This window comes from Mustela nigripes, unplaced genomic scaffold (assembly GCF_022355385.1).
Source record: "Mustela nigripes isolate SB6536 unplaced genomic scaffold, MUSNIG.SB6536 HiC_scaffold_76, whole genome shotgun sequence".
In the NCBI taxonomy this organism is placed as follows: domain Eukaryota; kingdom Metazoa; phylum Chordata; class Mammalia; order Carnivora; family Mustelidae; genus Mustela; species Mustela nigripes.
Window position 1 is genome coordinate 3,115,454 of NW_026739491.1, and position 10,135 is coordinate 3,125,588.

General features: G+C 44.5%; 1 protein-coding gene across 4 annotated transcripts in view; it reads left to right on the forward strand.

Moving 5' to 3' along the window:
- LOC132008232 (centriolar satellite-associated tubulin polyglutamylase complex regulator 1) overlaps positions 1 to 10,135 on the forward strand; it is a 187,921-nt gene that overhangs the window by 158,702 nt on the left and 19,084 nt on the right. For all 4 annotated transcript variants that reach the window (XM_059386726.1, XM_059386727.1, XM_059386728.1 and 1 more), the window contains one exon: positions 6,728 to 6,812. In XM_059386726.1, coding sequence (XP_059242709.1) covers positions 6,728 to 6,812 — 85 coding nt within the window. The remainder of the gene's footprint in view (positions 1 to 6,727; positions 6,813 to 10,135) is intronic.

The following is a 10,135-nucleotide window of genomic DNA, read 5'->3' on the forward strand; positions in this document are numbered from 1 at the left end:
GGCTTTAAGTTAAGTCTAAAGATTCCTTAAATTCAGGACTCCACGTTTTTCATCAGTTAATAATTATAAAATAATCCTACCATTTATTGAGCACTTCAGTAATTTTTTCAGAAAGGCACTTTATATTTAAATTGCCTCAGGGCGCCCGGCTGGCTCAGCCGGAAGCACATGTGACTCTTGAATTTGGGATTGTGCATTCAAGCCTCACATTGGGGGTAAAGGTTACTTTAAAAAAGTGTTTAAAAATAATAAATTGTAAATTTTTTACAACAATCGCATTAGGTAGGTACTGTGCTTATTCACATTTTGAACAAGAGGAAACCAAAGTTCAAGAAGTTGTGTAACTTGTCCAAATCACACTGGCGGCTAAGTAGTGAAGTCGGGCTTTGAAGCCAGGTAGTCTGATTACAAAGTCCGGGCGCTGTACTAATACAGTTGCCCTGTGCAATTATATGTGGCCCGACAGGAGGGTATCTGTATATTTAACTTCCACAGGAAGTCTGTCAGTCACCTGGCATGAACGGTCCTACCATCAGAAGTCGAGTTCTCCGCAAACCAGCTGGCTCCCACCTGCAGGAGTAGAGCTATTAGGACCTTTGGAACTACACAAGCTTTGGTCTGAATCACCATTCAGCCTCCTCCGACTCTCTCTGTTTACTTGAGAGGCAATTAACCTTAGTTAAAGAAACCCTAGTTTCTTTATTTCTAAAATAATATTAGCAAATACTCGCAGCACTTTTGATGGACCAGACAGTGTTCTAAGTACTTTAAATTAACTCACAACAAGTGTATAATGGGGACGCCTGGGTGGATCTGTTGATAAGCATCTGCCTTTGGCCTAGGTCAGGATCCCAGGGTCCTGGGATGGAGCCTTGCATCAGGCTCCTTGCTTAGCGGAGAGTCTTCTTGTCCCTCTGCCTGCTGCTCCCCCTGCTTGTGCCTCGTGCTCTCTCTCTGAAAAATAAAACCTTTATTTAAAAAAAAAAAAACAAACCTGTATGATGGTCGTGCATCATTATCCTCATTTGATAGGTGGGGAAACTGAGGCACAGAGAGCTTACAGGTCAAGTAATTTGAAGTTAGTGGCAAAGGTGGGCTTTGGACCCACGGGATAAATCTGAAGTCCATGCTACGAGCCACAGTGCAACACCATACTGTCTCTGGGAAGGACAGGATCAAGGTCATAGAAACCTCTGGTCCAGAGCCAGTCATTGGGACTATTACAAGATGGAGAATAAGAATGTTTAACAGCTCTGACCACCCACAGAAAGAAACGCACCAGTTTGTGAAGAGTGTTCTAATTTTTATCTTATACCAAAGCCTTCTTATGCCTTTGCCTTTGAGCTTTCAGGACCTGCTGGTTGAAGCTTTCCAGGTTGGGGATGTAGGGTTCCTTTGGAGAAGGCATCTGTCTGTACATACCGCTTGGTACAAACCGCTTAGCTTTCCTGCACCTGCCAGGAGGAGGAGCGGCTGGCAGGTGGGCGGGGCTGGGAAATGGCGGGCGTGGCCCGGAGCGCAGGTGTAATCATCCCCCACCCTCCCGTGGCCTCTGGCCCAGCACTGGCTCTGCTGCTGGGGCTACAGTCTTTCCTGTTGACAGTAATTAGAACCTTTCAGACTAAACTTCTTACATGAAAAAAAATCCCAATTCTCTTGAATTGTCTCCTTGATCCAGTTCACCTGGAGCTATTTAGTTCCTGCTGTTTGTTTGGAGGGAAAAACAAGCTCTTAAGCCTTCCCACATTAAGGTTGATAAGATCAAGGTGCTGAAAATGTTGGTTGGGTAAACGCTGGAGCCCAATTGCCCGAGTTTGAATTGCACTTCTGCCTCGTAAGCATCCATGACCTGAGGTTTTTGAGTCCGTGAAATGGGGATAACCATAGTGAAGATTAAATGAGACGACACAGGAAAACCCTTGCAAGAACAGTGTCTGCCCATGGTAAGTGCTCAGAAAATGCTGGCCGTCGGTATTAAGGCCCCCCAGCCCTCACACCCCCATCTTTCCCTCCCAGCCTAGGATTTCACTCTGAGAAGCCATGTTCCCTTCCTGTCCCCCAGGCTCTGGACCCTTCTTTTCTCACTCACCAGATAGAAGACAACTGACCCTTGAACAACACGAATTTGAACTGCACAGGTCCCTTTGTACGTGGATTTTTTTTTTTTAGTACAGTACTGAAAATGTGTTTTCCCCTTGTGATTTTCTTTTTTATATATAATTTTAAAAAAAATTTAATAAACATATAATGTATTATTAGCCCCAGGGATACAGGTCTGTGAATCTCCAGGTTTACACTCACCATAGCACATTTCCTCCCCAATGTCCATAACCCCACCACCCTCTCCCTACCCCTCTTTCCCCTGCAACCCTCCCCTTATGATTTTCTAAATATTTTCTTTTCTCTAGCTCACTTTCTTGTAAGAATACAGTATAGGAAAATACACATACAAAGTATAAGTTAATTGACTATGTTATCAGTAAGGCTTCTCATCAACAGCAGGCTATGAGTAGTTAAGTTTTGGGGGGAGTCAAAGGTTATACAGGGATTTTTGACTGCACAGGGGTTTGGTGCCCCTAACTCATGGTTAGGGGCAGTGCTCATTGTTCATTGGCCCATTGTTGAAGGGCCACTGCAATTTCATAGCTCTAAGCCTCCATGTCCTTATCTGTGAAGTGGGACTGGGAATAATGGAGTCTCCTTCCTAAGGTTGTTGTGAAGGTTAAGTGAGCTAATTCAGTGACTATTCAGTCTCATTACCGTTTCTCCTGAGGCACAAAGCCTTGCCTGAAAAGGGCTTTGAGATCTTGAAGAGCTCTTAGAGGGCCCAAAGTGAGCATTTAGGGTTAACTAGGGTCTGAGTGGAAGCTCAGGAGGTGGGGAGACTGCTGGCCTGTTCATTGCTATGACACAGAGGCTGGAGCGGAGGAGGCCCATGGTGATAGTAAACAAATGACTACTGCAAAAGAGTATTTAAAAACAGATTTGGTTCAGGGGCGCCTAGGTGGCTCATTCTGTTGGGCATCTGCCTTTGGCTTGGGTCATGGTCCTTGGATCCTGGGACGGAGCCCTGCACCGGGCTCCCTGCTCGGTGGGGAGTCTGCCCTCTCCCTCTGACCCTTCCCCTCTGGTGCATGCGCTCTCTCTCTCAAATGAATAAGTTAAAAAATCTTTAAAAAAAAAAAAAAATAGATAAAAACAGATTTGGCTCAAGCAACCTAACCGAATTCTCAAGGCAAACCACTCCTGGGTGTTTAAGCATTTAAACTCTTCTTTTCTCCTATCTTTGCCCCCGGGATTTAAAAACAAAACTAAAATATCCCCCATTGTTTCATGCTACTATGTTCTAGACAATCTGCTGACTACTTTATAGACGTCATCTCTTTTAATCTTGATTTCAAACCTGAAAGGTAAGCATCATCATTCCCATTTTACAGATGAGAAACTAAGATTTAGAGAGATTGAGCAATTTGCCCAAGGTTGCATAACCAGTAAATTGCAGAGCTGAGATTTGAACCCTAGCCTGCAGGACAAGATGGGGACAACTTCTATTTGCTCATCAATGTTCTGATTTTAGAACAAGACTTACCACTCACCATGCCCCCCATTACCCACTACACAACTGAGGAGTGTCTCCAAGTAGCAGATGTCTCTCCCTCAAAATACGTGGCCTTGATATTATCCAGCCATTACATTAATAGAAGTAGAACTGCTGTCTTTGGGACACCTGGGTGGTTCAGTCAGTTAAGTGTCTGCCTTTGGCTCAGGTCATGATCTCAGGGTCCTGGGATCGAGCCCCATGTTGGGCTCTCTGCTCAACAGGGAGCCTGCTTCCTCCTGTCTCTCTGCCTACTTGTGATCTCTATCTGTCAAATGAATAAATAAAATCTTAAAAAAAAAAAAATAACTGTTTTTCACAATCAAGGTGACAGAAGTTCTCCACTTGCCTGGACTTTCATTCATCTCTTCATCTGACTATCTTCTTCATTTTACATTTAGGAAAGTCAAGTTCTAGAAGTGGTGAACGTGGTGTGTTCTGTTATTCTGATGTATTTAGTATTTCTAAGATGTGTTGTTGCCTTAGAGAAATACAGAATGATTTTTGTGTTTTTCTTCTGCCCTTGAAAGCAAGCATTTGAACTACATGAGTTATATCATCAAGATCCTTGGGGTGCCTTGGTGGCTCAGTGGGTTAAAGCCTCTGCCTTCAACTCAGGTCATGATCCCAGGATGCTGGGATCGAGCCCTGCATGGGGCTCTCTGCTCGGTGGGGAGCCTGCTTCCTCCTTTCTCTGCCTGCTTGTGATCTCTGTCTGTCAAATAAATTAAAAAACTTTAAAAAAAAAATCCTAAAGAAAGCTGAGGGTCTGGAAACCAGGAGGCTGAAACTGTGAAACTGATGACCAGCCTTGTCTTTTCTTGACGAATATGAGAGTTCCACAGTTCTCTGGACTTCTCATTTTCCTTTACCTGGTTTATCTTCCCAAGGATATCTTGTAGGTAATTTGGAGGGACAAATGTGGATTTCTGTGAAACACTTGGACCCCCAAAAATGATATTAGATACGTCCACCAAAGCTTAGCTTAGGAAAGCAATGATGATTCAAAGATAGAACCTTCCTTTGCAGGCAGCTTTGTCCTTTGCCAACATTGCATTTTTTACACATTGAAGGTTGATGGCAACCCTGCATTGAGAAAGTTGATCAGCGCCATTTTTCCAACACCATTTGCACTTCGCGTCTCTGGGCCATGTTTTGGTAATTCTTCAAATTATTTTTGGTAATTTTTCAAAATATTTCAAACCTTTTCATTAATGTTATGCTGATCTGTGATCAGTGATTACAACTTGCTGAAAGCTCAGATGATGATTAGCATTTTTTAAAGATTTTATTTATTTATTTGACAGAGAGAGAGAGATCACAAGTGAGCAGAGAGGCAGGCAGAGAGAGAGGGGGAAGCAGGCTCCCAGCTGAGCAAAGAGCCCGCGATGTGGGGCTCGATCTCAAGATCCTGGGATTGTGACCTGAGCTGAAGGCAGAGGCTTTAACCCACTGAGCCACCCAGGCGCTCCGATGATTAGCATTTTTTAGCAATAAAATATTTCTAAGTTAAGGTATGTACTATTTTTATACATAATGCTATTGCACACTCAATAGATTACAGTTTAGTGTAACCGTAACTTTTACATGCACTGGAAAACTAAAAATTCATTTGATTCGCTTTATTGAGATATTTGCTTTATTGAGGGGATCTGAACCAAACCCACAGTGTCTCCAAGGTATTCCTGGATTTACTTCCTGCCAGAAATCCCTCCTCTTTATACAGGGAGTTCTGGAGTGAGAATAATGTGGGAACCCATTAGACTCCATAGCTTTTCTCCCCTGCCTTCACCTTTCCTGCTCCTTACCTCAAATCTCTGAGACCACGAGGGGCTCTTCCTCTATCCCTTGGAGAACAAAACCTCCAACCAGGCTGTGCCCGAGGTCAGACAAGTTAGGAGAGGAAAGTGCACACCCCATTGTGGCCAAGACGAAGGCCACAAAAGCCATCTTGATCCTTTGACCTACATTGACGCTGAGTCTGTTGCTTTGGTGTCCCTGATTCTGGCGGTGTGGTTAGTCTAACTCTCTGCCCCCACCTTGAATTGAGCTTTGATGAAAAAGTAGTAGGAGCCCAGGCCTCTCCCTGGAGACTTGGGGTTTTTATCTTGGAAAAGCATCAACCAAACTAGCAGGGCAGGAGATCTGGATTCCTGTGGCTTGGGCTAACTTAGGTCCAAAGAAACCAAGTGCCTATGATCATCATCTTCATTCCCTAAATGTGGCCATGGCCTTTGGATTCCCTTTTCTCACTCATTCTCCCAGTTAGGATGGCTTCCAGGTTGCTTGCTCCTGCTTTACCATTAGCTTGTCCTCCTGTATGTGAAATGCTTTGGTGTACAGAGTACTTGTGGATTGCCGCCGCCTGACTGATCTAAAATCTTTGGCTTTGATCCATGCAGTAGCAAAACAATCTTTACACATCAGTGTATGTCCTCTCTCTTGGGATCCCGAGATTTACCTCTCTGGGTTTTCTGATGGGCTAACAGAGCCTCATCCTGGCTCATCTCCCCCAGAGCACTGCTTCTGTATATCAGGAACTGTTTGGTTGCCTTGATCGTGTATCTTGAGCATTTGTCTTGGCTTCTTATAACAGGATGACCAGATTGTGTGCAATCCTAGATGACAGAGTAATAAGGCCTGTGGGTTGCTATGATGTATTCTTCTCCATATATTCTAAGACTGAGTTTGCCTTACTAGTGCTTCCAGATATTCTGTGGATGGTCTTTGGGCATGTTGTGGTGAACGTTACCATGCCAGATTCTTTCAGCAGATTTAACCAGCTTTGAAACGGCTCATTCTTGTGGGTTTTCATACACAAGGAAAACCAAACTAAGAAGGCTGATCAAGGTACTCCTCTTGTTCCCTTCTTGCCCAACCATTTTTCAAACCAGTGAAGCTCCTCTAGCCAAAGTGTTGTAGCTGGGTACTTTCCACCCAGGAAGACCTTCGTAGAAACAGTGAACTTAAAAATCTCACCGCTGGAGGTTGGTGGCTAGTGCACCCCTAACACTGACCCACCTTCGTAAGAGGAGCTCTACCACTACGAGGTCTGAAACCAGGAATGAGCCAGAGACCAATGCCTTCCCACACAGACACCTAACGTGTTCCTCTCCATTTCAACTTCAGATTTGCTGACCATGAGAGAGTATCACTGTTTGCTGCAACTGCTGTGCCCGGATTTCCCACTGGAGCTCACTCAGAAAGCGGCCAGGTACGTCCCTGGGCTCTAGAAGCCAGCTCAGCCCTCTGTGCGCCAGGGCTTCATAGAGAAACCTGAAATGTATACAAACAAACAAACCATTAGGTAGACTAAAAAACCATTAGGGAGAAACTGGCATTTGTCGGGGGTCTATTTGGGATTTGCCCCAAAACGTAATACTCCCTTTCTGCCGTTGCCAAAGGGAAACCAAATGATCCTTTGTGGTTTCTGTGGGGAGACTTCGGGTCTGCAGATAGAGTTGAGGGGTGGCGAGATGAAGAGGCAAACACAGACACACAGACACAGACACAGACACACAGACACACACACACACACACACACACACACACACAGAGAGAGAGAATGAGAAACCTCTAGAGGATATTCTGAGAAGAGAAGGGGCAAGAGTTGGCAGCGACAAGTGGAGAGGATTAAGGTTGGAGACTGGAAAGGCACAAAGGTGGTAAAGCCCATGTGAGGGAAAGGGGAATTGTATTATTTCTGCTAAAAGATTTTTAAGATTTGTCCAGAACCAAGAAGACTTGGCAGAAATAGTTTAGAACCCCTCATTTCTGCGTTTGGCTTCACAGTCACTCATTTTTTTAACCAAGTGAAGTCTTTGGACTATGCCGTCGTTAACTTTTCCTTAACACGGAATTTGAGCTAAGGTGACAAATGGAAGGATTTCAAAAATTGTGTTGTCTAAAATTGCTGGAAAAGAGGACGTTTAGGAAAACACTCGATATTGTACTAGATGTGATGGATACCCGTCCTTATTATGCGTTTGTCCAAAGCTATAGAACATACAACCGCAGGAGCGAAGGTAACGTAAAGTACAGACTTCGGGTGACAACGTGTCTGTGTAGCCTCATCAGTTGTGGAACGTCGCACTCGGGCGCAGTGCGGGATGTGGAGCGGAGGAGGCTCTGCACCTTCCCCTCCACGTTGCCATGAACCAAAAACTGCTCTAAAAAAGTAAAGCCTTAAATAATAGTTTCTGAAATGCCCATCTTACCTAAATCATAATATATGCATTTACCTTCATTGTCTCATTTAAATTCATTTATTTTAGTTATCTCACTCGATCCTTACAAGATCTGTTACCTTCCTTTTATACTGAAGAGGAAACTGATGTAACTCAATTAAAAAAAAAAAATAGGAAGCAGAGGCTTAAAGAGGTGGCCTGAATTTACTGAAAGCTTGGAAGTAGCAAGGCATCACTTGAACCCAAGGCTGCCTGCATCCAGAGACTTTGCTCTTAACCTCCTCATGCTCTTACCTGCTCATATGGTGAAATCATTTCTGTGTGGTGGTTCAACCCAGCGAAACCACAACTGCATTGGCTGCACTACCCCAAGAACCCTCCTAGTCCTTCTAAAATGAGCCAACCAGCTCCTCCACCAGCTAGTCCTCTGCCACCAGCATCGGGCACCAGCCTCACACTGGGACAGGCTGTTCTGCAGTTCACGGCTCATGGGCTGATTTTGCTGGTCACGTGCAAAACATGTTTTGTGATCCTGCGCCCCCAAATCTTCTCCTCATTGTTCCGTGGATACTTACTCTTCTGGGGCCAGTTGGCCACTGGCCAAATCTGCAGTTAAGCTTTTATCATTTTAACTTGCCTGCCAGCCAAAGGAGATTTAGATTAGTTGAAAATAAAATGTGGGAGATTATCTTTTGCAATTTAAAGGCAGCCAGGTCATGATCCCAGGGTCCTGGGATGGAGTCCCACATCAGGCTCCTTGCTCAGCGGGGAGCCTGCTTCTCCTCGTCCCTGCCCCCCCACCGGCTTATGTGCTTGTGATCTCTCTCTCTCTCTCTGTCAAATAAATAAATAAAGTCTTTTAAAAATAAATAAGTAAGTAAAAACAGCCAAGTAGAGTTACCTTCAGATTTCCAATGATAGCTCCCCTTGGGGGTCAGGTCATTTTAAGGAAGATTCAGCCCCAAAATTTTGGGGGGGGAAACTCAGTACTCTTAAAGATTGTACTATGATTTCCACATCACTGAATGATAAAAATCAACCATGATCTCTAACTAAAAAATTCCTAGAGAAAAGGAGGAAAGGAAGAGTACATTTGTGTGCACTCCATGGGGGCAGGCGCGGTCTCTGCCAGTCTTGGCTGCTGCGGGACCCCTGTTGCTCAGCAGAGCACCTAGTACCCAGATACACGCTACACATTCCATACGTGTCTCCCGACTGAATGCACATAGGAGCGATCCCCCTTATCAGGAATTTACATGGTTCTAATAGTCCATGGTTCTAAGTAACTCTAAGAACAAAAGTCAGCAACTGTATCCTATATTCATTTGTCCATTCATTTATATAGTCATCGCAATTTTTTTAAAGATTGTATTTATTTATTTGACAGATAGAGATCACAAGTAGGCAGAGAGGCAGGCAGAGCGAGAGGAGGAAGCAGGCTCCCCGCTGAGCAGAGAGCCCGATGCGGGGCTTGATCCCAGGACCTGAGATCATGACCTGAGCTGAAGGCAGAGCCTTAACCCACTGAGCCACCCAGGCGCCCAATTCATCACAACTTTTCACAGTTTCTGGGGATACAGTCCACATACCATGTCATTCACCCACTTAGAGTACAAAATTCGATGGCTCTTAGTATGTTCACAGAGGATATTTGGATTCATCACCACAGTCAATTTTAGAACATTTTAATCATCCCCAGAAGAGATCCTGCACCCCTTAGCCATCACTCCTCAGTCCCTCCCTCATCCCTAGCCCTGGGCAACCACTAATCTGCTTCCTGTCTCTATAAATGTGCCTGTTCTAGATCTTTAAAATAAATTCATCCAATTTGCGTTCCTTTGCGACTAGTTTCTTTCAGTTGGCATCATGTTTTCGGGGTTCGTCCCTGTTGTAGCAGGGGCCAGTAGTTCATTTCATCCAATGTTTCTTTTTTTTTTCCCCCAGATTTCCTTAGTTTTTTTTTATAAACATATATTTTTATCCCCAGGGGTACAGGTCTGTGAATCGCCAGGTTTACACACTTCACAGCACTCACCATAGCACATACCCTCCCCAATGTCCACAACCCAACTCCCCTTCTCCCAACCCCCCTCCCCCCAGCAACCCTCAGTTTGTTTTGTGAGATTAAGAGTCACTTTTGGTTTGTCTCCCTCCCAATCCCATCTTGTTTCATTTATTCTTCTCCTACCCCCTTAACCCCCCATGTTGCATCTCCACTTCCTCATATCAGGGAGATCATATGATAGTTGTCTTTCTCCGATTGACTTATTTCGCTAAGCATGATACCCTCTCGTTCCATCCATGTCATCGCAAATGGCAAGATTTCATTTCTTTTGATGGCTGCATTGTA